General features: G+C 38.5%; 1 protein-coding gene across 1 annotated transcript; it reads right to left on the bottom strand.

Annotated features, from left to right (window-relative positions):
• Positions 1-121: 121 nt before the first annotated feature.
• Positions 122-23787, bottom strand: LOC103541397 (adhesion G protein-coupled receptor E3-like). Its single transcript, XM_070626624.1, has 11 exons — positions 23784-23787; positions 22098-22244; positions 18518-18579; positions 16508-16685; positions 13518-13637; positions 10576-10769; positions 8988-9146; positions 8045-8239; positions 4719-4954; positions 3097-3163; positions 122-277 (listed from the first exon to the last, which is right to left on the bottom strand). Exons 1-11 carry the CDS (start codon positions 23785-23787, stop codon positions 122-124), a joined length of 1518 nt encoding a protein of 505 aa, XP_070482725.1.
• Between the last annotated feature and the right edge of the window lie 1933 nt (positions 23788-25720).

Genomic DNA, 25720 nt, shown 5'->3' with positions numbered 1-25720 from the left:
GACAATGAGTGAATTACTCTGTAGTTAATTTAACTGAAGAGAGCACAGCTAAAATTTTCAGCATGTAAACTACAGTTTGGACGTATTTATTTTTTGATTTGTGTTCCATATTAGCTTTAAGTCAGTGGCTCTTAAATTTTGATTTTGGAACAACAGCATGGGCATCATCCGAGAACTTATTAGAACTGCAGTCTCGGTTCCCACCCAGATGTCCTGAATCAGAAACTCTGGGGCTGCGGGTCAGCAACATGTGTTCTAACAAGCTCTCTGGATGATGCTGATGCACATTAAAATTGAGAATTATTGCATTAAAATATAATACTTGCTTAAATTTAATTTCACATTAAGTTGAATTTGGTAGTCAGTACATGTAGGTAATCTCTCTGAGCATGTATATTAACTATGATGTCTAGAAATTAAATATGTACAAGAAAGCTATGATTAAAGGAAATTTGTTAAAGAAATTTTACTTAAAGGAAAAGTAATTTGTAAATACTCATCTTTTAAATATATGAATTTGCCCAGCCCGGATTTTTGTTACAAAAAGATAAAGCTTTTCTTATTACTCACCAGCCAATGTAGTATAGCAAAAAGGGATTGGATGAGGTCAGGCAGGCATTCCTTTAGCCTCTACTATTCACTGACATTTTGCTTTAGTCATTAGTCCTATTCATCTAGTATATCTTGCTTCCTTCCTTCTGAGGTCCTGTTAGGATTTTACTTCCTGGTCCCTTGTGGTCAATGAACTGTGAGCAGAAGTGATGTGTGGCACTTCTCAGCCAAAGTGTTTAATTGCCTGAGGGAGACCCTTTCCTGTAGTGATGGACAACATTCCAGATGGTAGCTACCCCATTTCCTGGCTCACTGAGCTAGGGCACTATAGAACAGAGCCCCTAATTGATCCACATATGAACACACAGTATGAACAAGAACTCATCATTTGTTGATTTAAGCCACTGAAATGTGGGTGCTATTTGTTACTACAACACAGCCTAGCCTCTCCTTACTGGTACATCTTTGGACAAGTTTTCCAGAATCCCTTGCAAGAGGTAGTTGTGGTTAAGGATGCATATTCAGGCATCAGAAAGATTGGATCTCAGGTCTGACACATAGGTTCAGCTGTATTATATCAGGCAAGCTACTTAACCCTTTCAGCCTTAGTCCAGTCATTGGAAAGATGAGATTGATAGTTGTGCTTATCTCCTTGTGCTGGAGTAAGGGTTAAATAAGATAATACATACAAAACATAATGTCTGGCTCATAATAATCAGTGTAAAACAAGAATAAAATTACTCACCTCATAGAACTTTTTGGCAAGCACAGAGATGGACACAAGAGTTAATGCTTAATACATGATATTATCCTCTTTTTTGGCCACTTTTATACTCAGGTTACTAAGGAAGACCATCATATACTTCTTCAAGTGTACCCCAAGAGAAAAATCTCATGGAAACATTTAATGAGCTCATCTCCCTGGGCCTTCCAAAAAAGCCTGATCCCTCCTTACCTTGTGTTTTTTATCGTGGACACTTCTTTATTGAGGGAAGAAAGCCTGTCTCTCAAAATCCATAGGATTGTCAAATAAAAGATAAAATTTATCTGTAGGAATGATATGAAATACCGTCAGCAAATATCGACATTTAAGGCTTGTAGATATTGGCAAAATGGAAAAGAGCTAGGAATCTATTGTAAAAAGCTGTAAGATATATTAAAGATGCTTTGAGACCTACTGGCTAAGTCCATGGGTTCTTAGGTATTCTCAAAACTAGCCGATCATTAGTTACCTGGGGTATTTACTAAAACACAAATTTCTGCATTGTAGTCTCATAAATTCAGATTTAGTAAGTCTGAGGTAGGCCCATGGGACCTGTATATTTAACATGCTCCCCAGATATTTCTTGTGATCATCCAAGAAACATCTAGAATTGCTGAATAAAAGATAGCAAACATCAATTGATGTATAGTGGAGTTAAAAGAAATTAAAGAAAATCACTGATGATCAGAAATAAGGATGGAACTCCAAACCTGATCTGCAAGTGAGTAGGTTGATACTGCCCTTTCCTAGAATGGATGTGAGAGATGGTCTCAATTAACTAGGGACTTGAGATTCCAACATGTGCTGGGGCAGGGGACAAAGACTTGTGAAGTGACAAGTTGGAACTAAGACCCACCCGCATAAAGCCAAGAACCTCGAAAGGCTACTCTCTCACTAAAGTGGTCTAGTATAAAAACATCTTCCTACCAGTGCAGGAAAAAAGGCAAATAAAAGCTAATTTTCTTAGTCAGGAGCTCTGAGCATAAGTTCAAATGCATTTCTTGAGATTTTTATTACCAATTTCTCCTCACACTAGTTTGAGGTCCAAATTTATATCATCACTTTACTTTGGAATGCCCAAACAGACACTTTACATAACAACTTATTCTACGTCAGTAGTGGCTCTGGGATACCTGATAGTATCAAATTCAGAACCGCTCTGGAAGGATATGTTTTCAACAGAATTAAAACACTTTTTGAAGATGAAGTCAAATTCAAGATTATAAACCATACAGTCTACCATGAGTGCAGAGTTGGGATACAATAAACAAGGGCAGGATTAGAGGCCAAAGTTCAGGGCTCTCATTGCTTCACAGTGGCCCAGATTTGTATCCCAGTCTCAGAACCACCCCACTCATCTGTCACTGGCCGTGCTGTGGTGGTGGCTCACATAGAAGAACGAGAGGGACTTAGAACTAGTATGTACAACCATGCACTGGGGCTTTGGGGAGGACAAAAAATAAAAAGAGGAAGATTGGCAACAGATGTTAGCTCAGGGTGAATATTACCCTGGAAAAAAACAATACAGGAAAATCGACATAATTTCCAGGAGAAATTGGTGGATTCACATTCATAATAAGAAATTTTAATATACATCTTTCAATAACCTCTAGTCCACTGTTTTACATTTAGTAGATCTGAATGCTCAGGAGGACTTGTAGATTCAAGTATTTGGAACATCTGCTTCAATTTTAAATGATGCTAATGTAGTGGCTTACCATGTTGTATGGTACCTATTTTGATCTTACCTTAAGTAGAAAACAAATATATTATATACCCACCAAGATGATCACAGAGACTGGACCTATGAAACTCCAGATAAGCCCTCCTTTTAGGTTAAGCCAGCAGCTGAAAAAAGAAGAACCAGTAAATAGATATCAACTGTTCAGTACTATCCGGGATAAATATAAGATGTTTAAGGGATACTAAAATTTATGCTGTATGTTTCCCATCAAAAATAATGAGATACATTCAGTGGTAAACTAAATTTGCCACACAAGGTTCATGAGGAATAGTAATGTGGTTGGATGATGTCTGGTAGGTAGCAGCCCGGGAATGGAGTAACGTAGTGGGAAAAATTTTGGCGTAAGTGGAGTGAGGTCAGGTTATGAAGGACATGGAAAGATTGTCATGGGCAGTTTGACTTGATGTGAGTTTGGCCTAGTTTATTTTTTGGTTTTAAAATTTGAATAATGCAGTAAAACATTAAGAAAATTCTGGATGCAGAATATATTAGAACTGGAGAGAGAACAAAGGTATAGATTAGCTAGAGAGTGCAAGAATGGAGACAAACAATCCCAAACATAATCAGAAGCACTGAATAGAGGAGCGTGTTTATCAACATATTCAGTTAGAAATAGGAATCCACAGATTTTTGCTACTTCAGAGGAGAATCTCAGAGTGGGAAGAACGCTTAGAGTAATGATGAGGACTTCAAGTGCTTCTCAAGACTGTCACATCACATTATGTATTTAACAGTATACTTGGGATTTAAAACAACACAAAAATGCTTGTTTATCAGAAAATGTAATTTTCAGCTTTAAAACATTTACCAAGTATCATGTATTCTGAATGCTGTGACCATGATTATGGGTGGATAGGATTTGAGATGAGGCATCTTTCTTGATTGGCCTCCTGACACTGTAACAAACCTCTTGAAATTTATATAATTTTTGCTTATATGGAGACAGGGCTTTTTCTTTCTCTGCATTTCAAAACGATTACATTTTCAGCCACTATTCAGGCTATTTTTTTCATGTATAAAATGTGGGAGGATGGCTGAATGAGTGTTATTAGATTCTAATAACACTCTAAGACTCTTTACACCCCAGAAATTAATGATTCCAACTGTATGATAGTATAGACTTGAGTGGTAATTCAGAGCACTCAATCTGTCTACATTTTAAACACCAAACTATTTCCTCCTGACTGTCTGATATTGATGAGAAGAGGAAAAGCCCAAGAAGATGAGTAAGTTGCTTTGTGTTGTGAATACGATGGTTTAGAGATGCAACATAATTTATTTGAGTGAGACTAGCATCCAGACGTGGGCAAATCTTATACCTAACTAATTCTATGACCTTGGAAAAATCATTCAACCTCATTGAGTCTCACTGTCCTCACCTGTTACGTGGGGACACAGGACTATTCTCTACTTTTCAAATGCAGGTACTGAGTGTCAAATGGAATACTGTATACAAAGTGTTTAGCACAGAACCTGGACAAAGGAAATGGCAAGTGAGAACTGCTGCCACCACTGCTGTTAATATCATGGGTGTCAGTATTAATAATTATAGTGATGATTGTCAAAACAGATAGTTTCCTGTTGTTTCTCCCTTGTTTTTACAAGGAAGACAGGTGTGTACACATTTCCCCACCAGGATGAGTTCAGCATCACACTCACTGTCTAGGTGTGCCATAGCCATGGGGATTGAGCCCTGCAGACACAGCCACAATCACCACTGGGATCCCGTAGCCAAAAGGATACAGGAACCTCTTCTGGAGTCTTTTGGTGATGGTGTAGTTGGCCACTTTGAGGTTCCTAAGGGTAAGGAAGAGGTGCAGTCCTTCGAGGAGCATCCAGGTGAAGGAGGCCAAGTAGAGGTAGTGCAACAGCCCTGCGATGATGGAGCACAGCACCTGGAGGGGGAGGAGACGCACCGGAGTGCTCGATGGGCACGAGGATGCCATTTTATTCCCAACACAGCATTGCATTTGAAGAGAGATATAAACTTAGAAACATTAAACTCACAGATAAATCTCACAATTTATCTTTTTAAATATAAAATACTGACATAGGACAAAAATTATTCCATGTATCAGAGTTTTAAGAACTAAAATAATCCCCATTGTCTGCCTCCTTAGCTGAGCCTGAATTGAATACGTTCTTCTTCCAGAAAGACTTGATTCCTTCCCCGCCTAAAAAGGTGTACAAAAACCAATTATTCCAGAAAACTAGTGGTCAGCTAGCCCCACTGTGTATCTCATTCCTTTCACACTTGATCATTGTTCAAAATGTTTCATTTATTATTTCCCGTGCTTTCATTCCCACACGACGCCATGTTTCCTCAGCCCAGACCCAAACTCTTATTGCTTCCCTTCCCCCAAAACTGTCCTTGGTCCCTGTGAATTCCTTTCCAAGTCTTTACTGAACTCTCCTCCAGCTCCTTGATTTTCCTAAACTCTGATTCTGCCTTGGAGATGCTGCTTCCTTACGTCTGTCTTAAGTAGACGTCCCTTCTATGTACGCTGTGCATCTTGAAGGCAGAAGGTGAGGTTGGTATTGTATTTTCATTAACGGGATTTGCTGTGTGTTATTCCTACAGAGACACCAAACATCCAGGTCCAGCTAGGTCATCCTTTACCCGTTCTTATCCTTGGCACTTCCTAAGTACTGAGTGACTCCTGTTATGCTTTTAAAATTTGAGTGCTTCTCCAGCTTCTACCATCATCCTGGATAACTTCAATATCCAATACCTTGGCCTCTAAGTTTCTTGACCCCTTACCTACAATGATCTGCATTTCACTTTGGACACCTGTTTCTATGTCCACACTGTACTCCTTGACATTAAATTCAGGCATTCTTCTTTCTAGACATACCCTTCCAGGTTTTTAAAAGCACAATGACTCCAGCCATCCCTGTTCTTAAACTTTGCCAAGACACCAGGGCTCCTTGATCCTTCTGCTTTCGCCACACTAGCCTATTCCTTCCTTCATTCATCTCCTTCCCTATCTATCCTAGACCTGAACTCATGTTGCTTCAACCAATCTGTGATTATACTCGACTCTCCTGCCTTTTTAATTCTTTTATGATACTCAATTGGTAAAACTCTATTACCAGGTAAGTCTCACTTTCTGCCTTCTTTATTATAATTAAGATACTGCCTAAGAACTAAACTACTGTATAGTTTTTTACGGTCCCTAACTAAACTGTGTTAGTACTGTGTAGAAATTCTTCTACATTTCCGCAGCACCCTCCAAAGCAGAAACCTCTTTTTTACTCTCTATCCTGTCCTCTTAGTCTTGCTTTGGATCCCCCCATCTGTCGTTAGTCATAGTTCTTCTCCTGGGCACCTTCTTAAGTGCATTTAGGTACTCTCAAGGCTCTTTCATTTTATTGAAAGCAAATACCTCCCTGGTCTCAAGTTCTGCTCCAGGTTCTTTCTGGTCTCTTCCTCCCTCTTCAAGAGTGCTGCTTTCTCCTTTTCCCTCTTCCCGCCTACAACCCATTCAGTCCTCAGCCCTCCCCCGGTACCCCCTGACTTCTGCCCTATTCCTCTTAAACAGCTCTCACCAAATTCACCAATGGTCATTTTTCGATTTGACCAATAGAAACTGTTCAAGTTTTATTGCCTTGAATCATTGCATTATTTGACACTTAAAGCTCTTCCTCCCTGGCTATGCCTCCTCTATCTTTTCTTTTTCTTTTTCTATGCCTATCCTTCAGAATTTCATCCCCAACCCCCTTCTTATTCTGCATCTTTATTCCTAAGAGTTATCATCCTCTCCTGGGGTTTCTGGTACTTCCAGATGGTGTGCTAATTATTTCCATGTGCATTCTCACCCGAGCACTAGATCTATAGAGGGAATTGTCCTCTGACCACTTCAATTTGGATATACCAGAGAAACCTCAATGTGTCTCAAAGGGATCCAGTCCAAAGAGCTCCTTACACTGTATTCTGTGAATAGGACAATCAGCCATCCATTCCACAGGACAAACCTGCATTCTGGGTGTCACCCCTGATAACATCCCCAACCTCATCCTCCACATCCAAGCAGTGAGTAGGTGCTGTGGATTCCCCATCCCTTCTCACGCTCAAACCCATTCAACTTTCTTCTTCATTGGCACCAACTTGGAGCAGTTTTCAACCTTGAACTTTGCTCTACATTCTGTTTATTTCAGTTTTAAAGTCTGAGATACCAAAGAATGCCCAGATCCCCGGAAGGCTGTATAAAAAGTGACCAACTCTTGCCTCCTCCCCAATCACAGTATATATTCCATGCTAGTGGCTCTCAAAGTACGATCCCTGGACCATCAGCATCAAAATGACCTAGGAACCTGGTATAAATGCAGATTCTCAGACTCCATGCTGGACCTACTAGATCATAAAATCTAGAAATAAGGCTCACTTTTTCAAAAGCCTTCCAGATGAGTCTAATGCACAGGAAAGTGTGAGAATCATTATTCTAGGAAAACTGAGTTACATAAGATTTCCAAATAAGTTGAGACCCAGCTCACATCCAGGCCTTCATCAGTTTTCTGTCTGGAATGTTTTTCTCTTCCAATGGCTAACCTCTTCCCCTAACCTAAGGGCACAACTTAGACACAAATTCCTTCAGGGAGCCTTTCCTGTTTTTGACATTGGCAACTGTCTTACCTATGGGATCTGAATCTCTGTGTGTTTACTTCTGCTGTGAAAACAAGTTCTTTACTTTTTAATTGGATGAGGACGGGGCACTGTGTATTCTTAATTCCTAGCAAAGTTCTAGGCTTAGAATTGGCCCTAAATAAATATTCGTTAAACCAAATAAATTCAGCTAATTGAATGAAATTATGTAAATCATAGAGCTTGACCTATACAAAGTATTTTGCAAATGGCATCAACAAATCAATCATAATTGAAGTTTGCTATCCGATTATTTCCTGTCACATCACTTCTCCATACACCTCCTTTCTCCTCATTGGCAAGCTCTCCATAAACAAGAATGAACTTTGGTTAGTTTTTCTACCTTGGGCTTGGTCTGTTTGATGCCTGTGAGGAAGAGCAGGTGGGCCAGGAAGAGGCAGAGTGAGAGCTGCAGGTGGAGGGAGATGCTGGTGTTCTGGATGGATTGGCACAGGAGGAAGGTGAGGACCGCCAGGAGGAGACACAGCAGAGAGACACCCAGCCCCACGTGGGTGATCACAGTCAGCACAGGGTCCTCCTGGTTCCAGCAAAAGAAACTCATTTTAGACTTCCATTTTCTTTGATAAATTTACTATTGTAAAGAAGGTAATATTGGTTATTTTACATTCTTGATCTGGATTACCACTCAGACCTTAAAAAAATGTTTTCAGACCATTATGAGTATTAGAAAATATCCATGACAATGTTAAATTGACTACTTATGGATAGTAGACAGTGTCCATGATGATGTCAGATTTACAAAGCAGAATATATACTACATAGATTAGGGTTTCTCAGTCTCAGCACTATTGGCATTCTGGGATGGATGATTCTCTGTTGTGGAGGGCTGTCCTCTGCATTGTAGGATGTTTAGCAACATCTCTGGACCCACTAGATGTCAGTAGCACTCTCCTCCACCAAGTAATGACAAGAAAAAATGTCTGCAGTATTGCTGTATGTCCCCTAGGGGGCAAATTTGACCACCAGTTGAGAACCACTGAAATGGAGTGTGGTCACACATTTGAAAAAATATATACATGCATAAAATAACAGAATTTATGTTTTAAGCTAATTTCCATTATTGATGGATGGTAGCATCTTTTCGTGTTCTTTGTAATTTTCTATATTTTCCATTTTAAAACCAGCAGGCATACATTTTTCTTAATTAAATAAAATCTATAAATATCTTTAAATTCTCCTCTGAATATAAATTTGAAATAATATTTATTTTATAAAAAAATTAGTTATCAGACTCTAATTGGTTAGTATTAGACTTAAGACCATACCTTCATCACACTGGATGCCATAAGTACTGCAAAACTGGAGAGGTGATTGCAGGAACAAACTGTTTGTGTCACATTACAAAAGATGACATGACAGCCATCATTGAACCAAGTCGTTTTGTGCCAGTAGACACAGAAAGGCCTTTCAAATTCATTTTTCACCTGAAAAGAGAATAATATCCTTGTTATATTGTATTTTATAATCACCTCAGTCAGTAAATGTAAATATATGTATCAATATATGTAAACCTACTAGAATTTACAATTTATGTGTATTTGAGGTTAAAACACAGGTATAATTGCTGCTCCCTATTGCTGATTGAATAATCCCTCTCACATTTGCTCCCTCCCTCATATCTCTGACTACTCCTTGCCTAGTACTATGTCCTATGAACCCTAATAGTACCTTTTTATGAATGACTTCAAGAGATCTTTTAGCCCAAGGAATGGAAAACTATGAACCATGAGCCAGATCTGGCCCACTGCCTGTTTTTATGTGCCTGTGAGTTGAGAATCTTCTTTACTGTTTCAAATGGTTGAAAAAAAAGAAAAGAATAATATTTAATGACACTTGAAAATTATACAAAATTCAAATTTCAGTGTCCATCGGCAAAGATTTATTGGAACACGCCTATTTATTATGTACTGTCTATAGCTGATGTTGCACTACAGTGGCAGCATTGAGTAATTTTGGGAAAGACTATATAGTTAGCAAAGCTGAAAATATTTACTCTCTGGTCTTTTACTAAAAAAATTTGCTAACCCTATTTTAACCTGCCAGCTATGACTGACCCACTTTAGACCAACTGGAGAACTTTCCATCCAAAGTGGGGAAAAGAACTAATGTTTGTTGAAAACCTACCAATTACCATAACAATATTATCTCATTTTAGTTGCCACAACAGCCCTGACAAGGACAGTAAATCTCATAGAGCACCAAAAACTTGCCTTAAGGTCAGACTACTGGAGGAGTCAGAAATGCACCTTGTGTTCCTTTTGTCAAAGCTATTTTCATTAGACTTTTTCTTTTTTTTGCATAAAATATCCATTATGAACCCCCTGGATCCAGCTGCTCTTGCAATAATAAATGGATAGTAGCCATACTTAGTGCGATATGCAAGATGCTTTTATATTTGGTTCATAAAACATGTTCTTATTATCTGACGTTCAGCGACAATATTTAAAATTTATTTCTGAGACATGAGAGGCTTGAAGAAAACATTGGGTTCAGTAATTCCAAAAAGTTCTGGAAATTCAAATGGAAAAATCTTTCCATTTCTTTCCTTTTCCATATCTTTCATAGGAAGTAAAGGACTAATTTGAACAAATTTCTTTTTTATCCGTAACAACAAATATTGCTGCATTTCTAATTCCCTTCCCATACATTGACTATTAAGAAGATAACTGCATTCATGTAGTTAGAATGTCTTTTGGAAATGGCGTCAGACCAGGTGCATAGTTTACTTGGTTACTAGTCTTCAAGAATCTGACCATGCTCATGTTCATCACCACTTAACAAACCCATCATGGGATTGATTGGAGTGGATACCAGAAAATTCCAAGAACTAAAAGCTACCTGCTTTGTGCCCACCTGAATATGCTGGAAAGTGAAGTTAATAGGAGCAGCCAGAGACCCATTCTTCACGTCTCCTATTGTGCCACTCACTACCTTGGAGTTGAGATAGAATTTGTCCAGCTCTTCGTCAGTATTTAGGTGTTCCTTGGAGATAAATGTGTTATTCATGATGAGTCCAATGGAGTTATAGGAAATAAAGGCAGCTGCTCCTGTTTGGAAAGAAGCAGACAGATTAAAGAGGTCTCTAAGGAGGGTCTCTAAAGAGACCCTTTTAGAAAAAAAGCATAGCTAAAATTAGACAGTTATTAGAGAATTTATTAGACGAAACTATTAGTGATCAAGGGATGAACCAAGGTGTAGAAAAACAAAACAAAGATCATGAGATCAAAAACATATGAAGTATCAAACAGAGACATCAGCAAGATGATGGGATAGAAGTTCCAGCCAGTGTCCTCTCACAGAAAACTGCTATGAGAAACCAGCAATGAATGAAAAACCTTCCTGACAGCTCTGGATTCCAGATGAGAGATTACAGCACTTGAGTGGAGCACAGAAACAAGAAAAGATGCATTGGAGACAGTAGGAAGGATGGTTCCATTCTATCTGGGTCACCCATTGCCCAAGCCACTATAGCAAAGAGTGAGCCTCTTCACCCCAGAGCTCTCCCTGGGGAAAAGAGAGTCAAGTGAGAATCCAAGTTCACTATGGATCTAGGCTCCAGGCCTGCCCCAGTGAACCCCAATGCCAGGCTGTCACCGGTGGACCTGGGCTTCAGGCCTGCACCAGTGGTCCCCAACACAAGACTGAGCCACAAAGATGTTGGCTTCAGACCTCTCCCAGTACCAGGCCAGCCTCTATGGACCCAAGGAGGTGAAAGATCTGGACATGAAAACTATAAAACATTGATGAAAAAATTGAAGAAGATACATATAAATGGAAATATATCCCATGTTCATGAGTTGGAAGATGCATATTGTTAAAATGTCCATACTATCCAAAGCAATCTACAGATTCCATTTAATCCCTATCAAAATTCCTATGGCATTTTTCATAGAAATAGATAAAAGAACCCTAAAACTCCTATGGAACCACAAAAGACCCCAAATAGCCAAAGTCCTCTTGAGAAAGAACAAAGCTGGAGGCATCACATTTCTTGATTTCAAACTATAGTACAAAGCCATAGTCATCAAAAGAGTATGACAATGGCATAAAAATGTATATAGAGACCAACAGAGCAGAAAGGAGAGCCCAGGAATAAACGCACACATACATGGCCAACCAATCTTTGAAAAGGTCACCAATGACACACAACAGGCAAAGGAGAGTCTATTCAATAAGTGGTGTTGGGAAAACTAGAAATCCACACGCAAAAGAATGAAATTGGACCCTTAAACCATAAACACAAATCAATTCAAAATGGCATAAAGACTTAAACGTAAGACGAGAAACCAAAAAACTCCTAGAAGAAAACATAGGAAAATTTCCTTGACATTGGTCTTGGAGATGACTTTTTGGATATGACACCTAAGGCACAGGCAACAAAGGCAAAAATAAACAGGTGGGACCATCTCAAACTAAAAAGCCTCTGCACATCATAGTAAACCATCAACAAAATTAAAAAGGCAACCTACTGTACAGGAGAAAATATTTACAAACTATATATCTGATAAGGGGTCAATATCCAAAATATATAAGAAACTCCTACAACTCAATATCAAAAAAAAAAAAAAGATCACCCACTTTAAAAATGGGCAAAGGACCTGGATCGAAATTTCTCAAAGGAAGACATACAAGTGGTGGACAGGTACATGAAAAGGTGCTCAATGTTGCTAATCATTGGAGAAATGCAATTTAAAACCACAATGAGATATCTCTTCATACCTGTTAGGATGGCTACTATTTAAAAAAATAAAAAGCCCTATGGGTAGCTAGTGTTGGCAAGGATACGGAGAAAAGGGAACACTTGTGCACTATTGGTGGGAATGTAAATTAATACAGCCATTAGGAAAACAGTATGGAGGTTTCTCAAAAAACTGGAAATGGAACTACTCTGTGATCCAGCAATGCCACTCCTGGCTATTTATGCAAAGGAGTTGAAATCAGGATCTCAAAGAGTTATATGTACTCCTATGTTCATTGAGGCCTTATTCACAATAGCCAAGTTATGGAAACAATCTAAACGTCCATCCATCAATGAATGGATAAAGAAAATGTGGTATATGCATATAAATGAATACTACTCAGCCTTAAAAAAAAAGAAATCCTGCTTTTTGCAACAGTGTAGATGGACCTGAAGGACATTATGCTAAGTGAAATAAGACAAACACAGAAAGACAAATACTGTATGATCTCACTTATATGTGCAATTTGAAATAGTCAAACTCATAGAAACAAAATAGAATGTTGATTTAGAGGGCTGGTGGAAAGGAGAATTGGAGAGATGATGGTCAAAGCATCCAATATTTCAGTTATGCAAGATAAATAAGCTCTGTGATCTAATTTAGTGATCTTATATAATCACTTATATGTATACATATATATCTAAAAGTATATGTCAGTCTTATATGATCTTATATATTATGACATATATATGTGATCTCATATCGTGATCTACTACACAGCATAGTCCTTACAGCAAATGATACTGCATTGTATACTTAACATTTTCTAAGAGAGTAGATCTTATGTTAAGTGTTCACTTAAATTCACACAAAAATAATAAAGGGGGTGGGAGAAACAAATATGAAATACAAAATAGATATAAAAGATATTAGATGTTTATAATTCATGTGGCCACATTTGTTTGACAAATTCATAATATATGATGAATGAGACTTTGATTGACTTTTAAATTGTCTATAAAAAGGCCACAGTGGTTGGACTTAGAAGCAGTGATGGATTTCTCAATTTAAGTGAAAAATATTTTCCTTAGTTCTAAAGCCTCAGTTTTCCATTACCTCCAGTGTCTTCCCCAGCAATGGTCGTGCAGTGAATGCTCATCACTTCTGTTCCAGCCCTCAGGGTGAACGTCTCTTTTGACCCTTTGCAGCCTCCTTTAATGGCCAGAGTTTCAATAGCTGGAAACCAGACATTTTTTTTTTATGAAGATTGACATCTATTTATATTAAAAATTCAAAGCAGTTTACAATTACATAGAATGAGTTTCATTGTGTGTGGCACCACTGCCACAATGGAATAGAATCACTAAGTAAAGTAAAAGAAAATTACAAAGGGGCTTCCAACAGGAAATTTATTCCCCTGAAATAGAAATGTGATTATCTTTCATGGTAGGTGAGTTTGTTGGTCTTATGTGGAGAAACAATATTCTTGAGGGAACAAAGCAGATAAAATGGGGAATGTGTATGGGTGAGATGAGAAGCAAGAAGTCAAACTCAACTTTGAGCTTGATGCTTTGTCATTTTGACTGTAGTCATTTCAAGAGAAGGAAATGGAAGAGGCTTTGTGACACCCCACCACTCTATAATCAATGCAGGAAGTGGTATTTGAAGCAGTTTTTCTCCATTTTCTTAAGATATACACATGGAAAATTGTAGAGACTTGTCTTTACATTCCTCCATTTTACCTCTTTTGGTGAAAGACAGAGACATTTTAAGCAACTTTACAAGGAGGTGCTGGTAAGAACACATAGTGAGTTTATGTCATTTTGGTCTTTGTCAGTGTTGAACTCTGTCCTCCTGTATCCTTGAGGCTAAGTACACTACGTAGAGCTTCATTTGAAAGTTTCTCATCTGTTCTACACATTTCATTATCATTCACTCATGCATTCATTTTATTATTTAACCACAGTGTCCCACCTGTTACTAGGCGCAGGGAAATAAAGGTAACAGGACTTGAAATGGGGCACTACCTGCCTCAGTTTTGACGTGGCCTCAAAGGCCAAGAAGAACGTAGTAGGACTTGTGTGTCTCCCATATCCGGAAATGAGGGGCCAAACAACTATACTGGACATCGCTCATAATATCCAACAGTAGGTTTCACCAGCATTGGTGATGGCTGCCTGCAATCCCCCCTCTCCATAACAGCTTGGAGAAAACAGATAGGATTCTATGGGAAAGAGTTGAAGGTGTAAATGAACGTACTTTCTCCTCCTGTCAAGTCAACTGAGAAATGTTTCAGGGGTATTATGCAAGGAGCATCCATCTGTTACTGGAGATTGGAGAATGTAAAGTTTGGTGTCTGACTCTCACCAGGAGAAGCCTAAAATCTTCCCTGGATGAAGCAGAAGATGTCCTTGCCTGATAGAAGAATAAAGGGTATTGCAGTGGAATCACGATTCAAGGGTGCAGACTGTTGGGGAAGGAGATTCAGATCTGCAAATTGGAGCTAGACTGGAGCCCATGATAAAAGGAATCCTCCTCAAGAGCTACCAGCAGGATGACAGGATCCAGCTCTAGAATCTCAGAGGCTGAGGGGAGTGTTCTAAGATGCCAGCTGGAGGAGGGGTCTTGGGGCATCTTGGGATGCTTGCAGGTCTTTGGCAAGAGGAGTGCCAAAGATGCTCCATGAAGGAAGCTGACAGTGTCCGAGCATCAGAAACATCAAGAGGTCCAATGCTAGGTGACAACAGCTGTAGCCACCTGAAATTATGGCCTTTTCTCTGCCCTGGAAAGGTCATAATGGCAACTGGCTTGTGGGAATGAGAAGTGGAAAGAGCCCTGGATCCAGAGCAAGAGCATCTGAGACTGAGTCCCAACGTTTCCTCTTTATTAATATATCGCATAGTGATTAAATCTCAACCTCTTTGAATCCATTCCATCATCTATAAAATGCAGTACCTTCCTTACTCACTCTGCTGGACTGTCATGAGGACCAAATTGGGATAAAGTTGGTAAAAGCTTTTGAACTATGTGTTTCACCTTGGAAATAAGGTGCAATGGTATATTCCTAGTTCTAAAATGGTTTTGTCTTGTGGCCAAGGAGTTGTTATTTGTGTACTTATTTTACATTCATATGTCATCAGATTACAAACTCCTGGAGGGCAGTAATTTTTACAATTGGCTTTGTTTCACTCATATTTTCCCTTATTTAAAAAAATGTATTCCTGATATTTTATCACAAATGGTCAAGCAGATTGCACACTGAACAACCAAGTACCCACCACCCAGATTCTGCAATTCCCAACATTTTGCTATGTTGCTTTCATCACTTATCTATCCCTCTATCCATCCGTCAATCACTGGATGATGGGTGAATTTATTTTTTTATGGTATTTCCTTCTCCTCTCCCTCCTCAACCACATCCTTGATTCTGATCTCATTGAAGTGTTTCTTTGGCAACTCTACCTGACATTAAGCTTTCCATCTCCTAGGATGTACAGTCTTTTACACTGATTATAATGTCTGCTATGTACGGTTACTGTTTCGTGTACTTATGTCTTATTTCTCTAAATCAGTGGCTCTGAACCAGGGGTGACGTTTTTCCCCCTCAGGGAATATTTGGTAATATCGGGAGAGTTTTTGGGTTGTCATGATGTTGGGATGAGGAGAAGGTTGGTACTGGCATCTAGAAACCAGGTTTGCTGCTAAACATTTTATAATGCATAAGGCAGCCCCCACAACAAAGAATGATCCAGCACCAAATATCAATATTGCCAAAGTCAAGAAACCATGCACTAGAAAAGTTATACGTCCCCCAGTATAGCAACTGAGGGTGCCCACTGAAATACGAACTTGGAAAATACCCAAAAAGAATGTTAAATAGGTAGTTAGACTGAGAGTGACCAGTCCTTCCACCCATGATTTCATTATTCTAGGACATAAGTAACTTTATCAATGACACTCTGTGCATACTTCATGATTCCTCGCCGGTGTAGGTTCTGAAAGGGTCTTAATTGTAGTCCATGATTTTTTTTGCAGAAACAATCCATTTCGAAACACATACATTCAAGCAGACGCCTTGTGAGGAAGAGCCACTGGCGTGGGCTTACCCATAAACTGTGTCTCTACCCTCCGTTTGCCCTCTGTGGTTTGTTTCTGAGCTTCACTGTATGCTGCTGACTGAACACTCTGCAGATACAGGGTCAGCACTGCAGCCAATTCTTCTTTGTTTCTGGTGGTTCCGTGGGCAGTAATGTTGGTGAGGAGATCAAAAGAATTAGCTATTCCCTGTGGTAAAATATAGATAGCGTCACTAAGGAAATGGAAAGAGATGCCTGAAACTACTCATTCTGTGCCCGAGATCTTTCTCTAAAGCATTTGGAATTAAAGAGACACCTTCCTTGGGGATGCTCGTCTTCCTACAAATAGAGATGACAGGCGCATTGAAGCAGAATGTTTGGGAAATCAATGCAATTGTTCAGATCTAGTAGAAGTCACTCTGTTCTGCTGTGATCAGGTCACTTCTTGAAAAACTGTGGATAAATGCTGCTGTGCCTTCCTGTCCCATATTTTATCCTTTCTGTCATCATTTTTTCTGTTTGTGATTCTTTTCTTGTTCACTTTCTCTCTCTTCTACTGTCTGCTATATTCTTCCTGTAAAGATCCATATCGTAGCCAATATAGTAAAACAACAACTATATTAAAATGAATAGAGTTAGCCATTATGGTAAAACAATATTGTGAAACACCAGTGACTTCATGTATTGGGGCAGAAAATGAGACCTGTTTTTACCTGTTTGCCTACTGAATTAAGCACAATCCATTTAAGTCTGTGAGCTTCTGGACTAATTTTTAAGGGGTGGATGGGATGAGAGAGAAGCATACCATCCTTAGTAGAGACTCACAGGACCACCTCTGGAAGTTTTTTTTAACTATGAAAAACTCTCTGAACCTCCTACTCTCTTAGTGATTTGGATACTTATTCTGTATGTGCTCCCCTTTCCTCTGAAAATGAACTGGGATTCCAGTAGACTAGCCTTGTATCCAGAGGACTTGGAGGAAACCCTGAGAGCCATTTGTAATGGTTCTCAACCATCCTTGTGCATTAGAATCGTTTGGTCAGTTAAAAAATACAGACAATGGGACTCTACCCTCAGAGATTCTGGTTCAACTGAGACCCAGGTATCAGTACATTTTTTTATAGCCACCCTAGTCTTTCTAATGTATAGCTAAGTTTGAGAATCACCAAGCATGAAAAGATATGAAAATATTAGAAGGGATTTCAAACCTTTAAAGACAGTGTTGCATTTCCGTTTTCACACCTACGTGAGAGCCTCACTAAGTCAGAGCAAATCCATCTACTGTTATTCCGATAATGTGTGGAATTCAGCTAGAAAAAAACCCACAAGAAAGGTGATTTGAACATTTTCTTTATACCACAGAAATCTGGGCTTCATAGAAATGTGTGTATTGAACTTGGGCATACAAGACTTTGAGTGGCTGATAGTTAATGTGGCCATGAAATTGACTTAAAGCTAATTATACATTTATAGAGGGTTAGTACAGCTTTCCAATAATTCTTCTAAGGACAAGTCTATATGGAAAAAAAATCTCAGTGGTAAGAGATTTAATATCTGAATTGAGCACTCAAGTGATATTTGGTGACATTCAATGCTTAACTGAAATTCAGAAAAAAAGGAAATTTTTTATTGACTTGCCCTATGAGTTATTAAAATATATAAAGATGCTTTAATTAGAAATTTTGTTCCTGATGGGTGAAACAAAGAGACCAGGAAGTGTGTATATGGGATTGCCCAACTCCAGGGGTACGATAGGGCTAATTGTCACTTCCCCACCCAATTTACAAAAGCTTTGCAAAATAGTACAGAGAATTTCTATACACATCTCCCATGTTTTAGTTATCAACTTGCATTTTAAAAAGTAGCATTTTAAATTAGTGGATATCTAATGAATAAATAAGGTTGGTACATTTGGTTTTGTATTTGGAAAAAAAGATCTACCACACAATATAGTGAAAAATGTTACAAGAAACTTAAGTATATTTTATCTCTGCCCCTTTTCATGCCCAATACACAAGATGATGATGGCATGAAACTCACCTGGACTTCACAGTCTCTGGAAAATTTATTTTTGCCAAGTTGAGAACAATTAGGATTGATTTCTAAGAATGAAAAGAAGAAGAGAGGTTGGAGAGAGTTACTTCTTCAAGGTCAGGAAATATTTGACCTTACAAGATGACAAAAATGTTTCTTCTCAGATTCCTGTAGCATCAAGTATCTACAAGTGAGACAGGATCAAGTTTTCTTTAAAAAATAATATATTTTGGAGACCCAGGGAGACAGAGTACCATTATTGAAGAATGTTTGCCTTCAAAAATTCCTAAATATTTCTCTCCAAGTCCTTATTATCATCTCTATAGTTTATTCACTACCCACGGCTGCCATTTTATTTTATAAAACAGTGTAACCTATCATCAGCATTTGTGGACAAGAATTCTTGATAGGATTTTTATTATGGGTACGCTGTCCCATTTTTAGAGTATTGATGTAGGTTGGCCTAAGACAGTGGTTCTCAAACTCTGGTGTGCATCAGCACTGCCTGGAGAGCTTGTTAAAACAGACAGATTCAGTAGATCCAGGGTGGAGCCTGAAAATTTACATTCCTACCACATTCCTAAACATTCCACTCTCCTGGCTGACATGGATGCTTCTGCTTCTAAACCAAGGTCAACTCTTACCCAGCTTCATTAGTCTCATCGCCTACCTGAAAGTCAAGATACTCAATCATCAAATTGCTCTCATTTCCTGGCAGCACGATTTACAGAAGAAATTGCTGCTTCTTTAGCTCTAGTTGAAGCAACCTGGCATAAGGCCAGACTCTTCATTAAGCCCATTCTGGCATCTTTTTACTGAGACACCCAAGCTTCCTCATGGTGGGTGTACTTCTTTGTTGTAGCAAGTTAATAAACCTGACAATGTGGACTTCATATGCGTTCCCGGTGGTGTATAGGCACTGGGCTTTATCAATACTTATCAGTGCATTCTACCTTCTCATGTGTGAAGTTTGGCTTTCCATTACTTAGAGCCAAACCAGGTTGACAGGTACAAAGGTAGCTTCCAGTTGTATTGGTCTTTGAGGGTCGACGGGCAATGCTATTATGGCATTCATCCATAGCTGCAGAGTGGTCAAACAGTTCATAATCGAGCCAGCTGAATACATACATTCCACCTACCCATTGGCAGTGGTGTCAAAGACTTTTCTGTGCCAAAGACCTATAGCTTCAGAAATATTTAGAGGTATTTGTTGAAAATACAAATCCCAAAATGAATCTCAGATCCACTAAAAAAGAATTTCAAGGTGGTGGGACTCGGAATCTGATGCTTTCACAAAAACCCCAGGTGATTTCATTCAGCATACAGGTTCGGGAGCCACTGAGAAGGATGGCTGCCTGAAGACATAAGGGATTTTCCTAAGTTACTAAGAGTTTAAAAAATATCTGAGTGTTTGTTCTCTGGGAGAATTCTTAGAAGTAACAGCCTACTGTGCAAAGAGGTGATAATTCTCCAGGGTCATAGAGGTAATCAACATGGGATTAGAAGACTAAGCTGTTAATACAATATCAATATCTAGGACAGGAACTGGAAAGATGGGAAAAAGTCAACTCTTATGCTATTATGATTCCCACTTGTTTCCCGATTTTTGCTTCTCATAATAAAATTTTCAGGCTACTCTATTTGCTTAGTAACATTTCCAATTATGGGCCTTGGGTTTTGATGGAAAATTCTGGTCTAGTAGCTAAACTTATCACAGAATGAATAGAGACTCTAAGGTGTGGAATACTTTGAACATTCACTGTTTTGTTTTTGTTTTTTGTTTTCTGAAACAACCAATAAAAGAGAAAATTCAATCATGGGCATAGTTTCACGTTTCGGTTCTATGACCTGTTTTCTTCCTGGCATCTTTGCTCACCTGGGTAGCTTTTCTCTAGAATCTCAAACCCATGTTGTATGGAACTGGTTCACTTTTGCTACACCTAATCCACTCTGATTTTTTAAGCCTATTACTCTATTCGGACTTACTGTTGCAATCTTCTATGTTGTTTGTAAAATTCTGCTTTCCAGAAATTGATATAAGTCATGCATCACTGGTAGATTCATAACCCTTTGTAATGTTATTGCACATTGCATTTAGAGGACAAGGAGTGGAGACATTGTCACATGCCAGAGCAACTGTCAGAGCGAAGGAGAGGATAGGAACTCAGTTTAGACCCTGGGCTGCATCAAGTCAACTTCCTGCTCTTGAGTCTTTGTGACTTGAATCCTTTTACATGCTGAGTTTGATGTCTTGCAAGTTGTAGACGCTTTGTAAACATTTGTTCAGTGGATGATCAGTGAACATGATTGGTGTTGCCAGCTTAAATTATTAGAAAAAAGAAAGATGTTTCAGTAGGGATTGATTAAAACTCTTTTGGAGAAACTTTGGAGCAATCTGCTTGGACAATCCTACTCAAGGTGTGAGCTGTGGTTCTCCAAGTGTGGTCTCTGGACCAGCAGCATCAGCATACCCTGGGAGCTTCTTAAAAATGCAAATTCCCTGGCTCCACCCTAGCCCTGCTGAATCTGAATCTGGGTCCTGCCCTAGGAATCTCTTTGAACCAGCTCCCCAGAGGATGGATGGTGATGCACACTCAGGGTTGAGAACCCCTGCATTTTGGCTGCTTGTAGGATAAAAGACTTCTCTGATGAACACCCTAAGAATTTTTTTGTAAGACCTGGCTTGGAATGTTTTGGTCTTTATTCTTTTCTCTTGTGTGAACTCAGAGAAGTGTCATGAGCCAGCCCACTGTTGTTTTATGCCATGGTTTTCTATCGATCAATAGTCTCAGGATTGTATTGAGCTTCCTAAACTTCAGGTCATTTTCAAAACCGGTTCTGTTTCTAGTTCTTTCCTTTTTATCACTTCACCAAACCTGTCACTCATTTTCTCTCTCCTCATGAAGTTTTCTCACTCAATCTCCCCCATCTCCTTTCCCTTTTCCAAGATTCAACTCCTTTTTACACCTCCTTACCCATCATCCTGTCTTACATCATTTCTTCATGTCTGTAAGGAGATGACCATGATTGAGGAGGCAGGTTTTGTGTATGAGATTTCTTTTTTGAATTACTTTTAATTTCATTAATTCTGATATTGAAACTTTTTGTATTTAATCCAAATGAGATAAAATTATAAAGAAAGAGATTTATCCTCTAACATATGATAAAGTAAATAAAAGTTTTTTTAAAAAAAATTGTGTCAAAACCCACATGCAAATTGTTCATCTGGGATGTTATGTACTTATTTGAATGAAGTCACTTCCTATAATATATTTGGATCCCTGTCTTCCTTTTTTTCACTTTTTTTTAGTCTTCTTCCCTTTTCTCTCCCTCTTCATCTTATACATTTTGTCCTTAGAATCTATTATTGAGAAAGGCAAGAAAATTCACCGCATTTTCATTTTTTCTCCCAAATGGCATTTTTGAAATGAAATGAAAGCCATACCATCTTCAACTGAAGAAGATACACCAATTTGAATACTATTTTGTATGTTTTCTGACATTTCATTTTGACCATCACCTGGGGAAAGGCTGAAATGATCTGTATCCACTGAGCCCCCGTGTAAGCCCCGGGTCCTGTACTCACTAATGCATTTCTTCTGCAGACTCTTGAAGGTGCGATCTCCATCATTGGTGACATATCCCTGTTGGCACTCACAGTAATAGCTGACGTTAGTATTCACACAGTTTGAAGTTGGAGGGCAGACAAATTCTCCTCCACAGTATTTAGCACCTGTGAAATAAACGAGTTAGTAGGGGCTTTCATTTGGAAGAGTTTTCAGGTAAGTAATTTAAAACTGGGTGCATCATTACTGGGGTTTCAGAACCAGTCTTTCTCTTAGTAGACTTTTGCTTCAAGTTCCTGCCTCACTGATCCGTTACATTTTTTCTCTGCACACAAGTGTTGAGATTTTGGTGAACTCCACTGAAGCCAAAGATGCTTAATAATAGAAACTAGTGGTGGAAAAATATAGGACTAGGGCTAATTGATGCCAAATTCTTGAAATCTGGTGTGATGAGACAGAAAGTATGTCTCTAGAAGTGCCTAAAACTCACTCTTGGAATGTGGTTAAAATGCTTCACTTTTTTAGTGAACTCCTAGGCAACTGAATGACTATACCCATCATTTCAGTTGTAATCCCATGTTAAGCAGGAGTTTCCACCTTCTGTGCAACAGAGAAGACATCAGATTTTCAACATTGTTACCAGTGTTTGAGTTGGAGGAAATAGAAACAACAGTTATTGTGCACTTATTTTGGCAAGCACTAACATAGACAGTTTACTGGTGCTATCTTATTTAATCGTTAAAGCAGGTCTCTTAGGTGTATTAACTCATTTTACTGACTAGGAAAATGAGATTCAAAAAAGTGAAGACACTTGTCCACGGTCTCCCAGCTAGTAGATCACAGGATGGATAGAGCAGGTGTACTAGGGAAAAAATCTACATTTGGGGCTAATATTATAGCACACTGCTTCAATGTGCACATGCCTCGTTGTGCATACAAACCCGGAGGTATAATAGGGGTCTCATTTTAGGTTTTCCCCAGGAGAAATTTCTGATGGACAATTCTGATCTTTATATTCCATGTAATTTTATACAAAAATTTTCCACTCTCATCTTCCTTAACAGCTATAAATCCATATCTTTTCTGAATCTAAACCAGCTGCATACCTTTAAAATTTCCATTTTAGTGCATAATGTAATACCCAAATGCAAATATTGTAGATTTACATTCCAGTGAAAACCTATACATGCTCATTTGATTAGGGTGTTATTTTTAGGGGGAAAAAAAAAGAGGTGTATTCACCTAGACAAAATAGCCATATATGTTCTGCAGAATATTACAAAAATTTTACCTGTTTTATATGCCCCCCTATGGCCACAGGAAGTGAATAAACAATGAGATTATTACTTCATTGTTATAATGAGTGAGTCTTGAAAGGACTTAGAGTGTAATTCTTTTTATATAAATGGGAAAATTGATAAAAATGCAATTTTGTATTTTTTAAATAAAGATATTTATTAATAAGGGAGTGAAGCATTCTGCCTTCTCTCATCCCATTTTGCGGTTAAGAATCTAGTTAAGTGTAGCTTTGATTAAAATAATGCCCTCTATTAATAAGCATTTACCACATATAAGTCATTCCACAAAATGCTGTGCAGATATTCTACTTATTTTATTGCATTTCCTCAAAATGGCCATAATGTGTAAATATTAGCATTGCCATTTCGTTTTGAGGAAGAAGCAACATAGAGAGGTTCTATACTCACCCATCGATGGGTTGGCATCTATGGGAGCAGAGGTTCAAACTCACATTTGTCTGACTCTAGATAAAATATCATTGGCCTCCATTCTCTGTATGATACTCTCTTCATTACTTAAGAAGTTCACTTACCATCTCTATGCCACACTTTCTCTGTCTGAAACAAGTTGAGGACAATGTTTGTCTTTCTTACCTCCAAATGGTTGTAGGATAATATAAAATCACACACATGGACTGTGTTGAAAACCCATTGCTGTAGAAATGCAAGATGTACTAACCACCTTCCTTCATGAGCTTCAACAAACCTTGGGTTGAAGACTTCTGAGTCTCAATGAAGGAAAGAATGCAGTAGAGTCCTGAGAGAGAAAAAAGATAATTTAGGTTAATTGTTAGCATCCGCAAATGCCTTCTGGGTCTTGGAGTCTGCCCGGGGCTGGCATTTTTTGCCATCTTGCACATTGCAGATTTCAGTACTGTCTCTTAGTTTCACCCAAACGAGGTGTAGAAGTTCAGTTAGGCAAATGCAGTGTGCCACTGGCGTAACTCCAAGATTTCCACTCTAGCCAATGGCCTTTCAAATTTTGGATGATGGAGAGATCATTATAAGAGTGGATAATCAGCACTTGAGAATCAGATTCGATGTTTATTAAAGAACCGTTTCCTAGGAGTTCTCATCCTTTAGAAACTAAGGGGTTGCTAAAAAAGAAAAAAAGAAATGCAAAAGGTGGATGCAAACTCAAGAGAGGCTGTATTCATATTTAGTTGAGACTGCCACCAATGTCACATTTTAATGATACAGGATTCTAAGTTGAATGTCAGATTAAGACTGGTGGCTAGTACTTGTGAAGTCTCAATTTTGTGATGCAATTTTTGCCATTATTATTTCCTTGACCTTTTCCCTCCCCTCATACCCTCAACCCCAACACACATACACACACACAACCACCACCACTAACACCAACAACAGGGGTGCACGGATAATGTAGGATGATAAAGCTCTGCTGCAATTTAGGAGATTAAAAGAAGATGGAGTTTGCAACAGTAATATGAAGACAGCTGTCTTATGGGTTCAGCAGTTTATCTGTAGGCTTGAACTACATGTTAGATAATTTCCTGTTTGGAGAGAGAATAAGCTGTTTAAACCCTTACTCCAGAAAAGAAGACTTCCGTGTAGCCATAGTTTTGGGAGCTATTTCCTGTCAAAACTCAAGGACACACCCGGTCCCTTATTTCTCCCTCCTGTTTTATCAGAAACTTCAGGGTTTATGATCTAGTGTTATAAAACAATACACGATTTGCCTTATTACCAAAATTGCGTCATCATTTTACTAAAAAATCAGGTAAGCAAAGAGAGGAAACAAAAGAAAACTGAGTCAACTGTCATTTTTCAGAGATATTCCCCATTAATATTTTGGCGTATCCTCTTCTAGTCAATTTTTCTCTTATGTATATAAACATGAATATATTATTTTACAACACTTATATAATAACTAGACTTAGCTTTTGCTCAAAAATAGACTCCGATATGATTTTTAATGTCTACAGTATTTTATTAGTATTTTTAGAGTAGTTTCTTATAATAGCTTTAACTAGAATTCTATCAGTAGACACGTAGGATTTTGGAAAATTTTCAATATTATAAGTAAAGTTACAGGGAAGGTCTTCTTGGGTTCATCGTGAATTGGACAAAGTCCCATTTTTCTCAAAGATCAGTGGAGAAGGACCAGCTGCACCTGATTCCCAGTCACCTTGTGATGGCCTTTTCTCCCAGTTTAGGATTCTTGAATCACAAATATCTCCATCATTTCCAGCGTAACAGTTAGAGCTTCGCATGCCATTATCTGTTTCTTCTCAAATGCTTCAACGGCTTCACCAGTTCCGGCAGCCCCAGAAAAACCACAGAGACACCAGAAACATCCACTGCAGCAATCACTTTTTCTGGAA

Source organism: Equus przewalskii, chromosome 6, assembly GCF_037783145.1.
Source record: "Equus przewalskii isolate Varuska chromosome 6, EquPr2, whole genome shotgun sequence".
NCBI lineage: Eukaryota > Metazoa > Chordata > Mammalia > Perissodactyla > Equidae > Equus > Equus przewalskii.
This window is presented reverse-complemented; position numbering and strand designations above follow the sequence as displayed.

Bases quoted from the DNA above. Each gene is read 5' to 3' on its own strand.
- LOC103541397 (XM_070626624.1), bottom strand. The intron at 13,638-16,507 runs GTAAGCCCACGC...TCTGGTTTCCAG, and splicing joins GGTAGAGACACAGTTTATGG to CTATTGAAACTCTGGCCATT. The intron at 10,770-13,517 runs GTAATGGAAAAC...CTTTCCAAACAG, and splicing joins TGCTGGGGAAGACACTGGAG to GAGCAGCTGCCTTTATTTCC.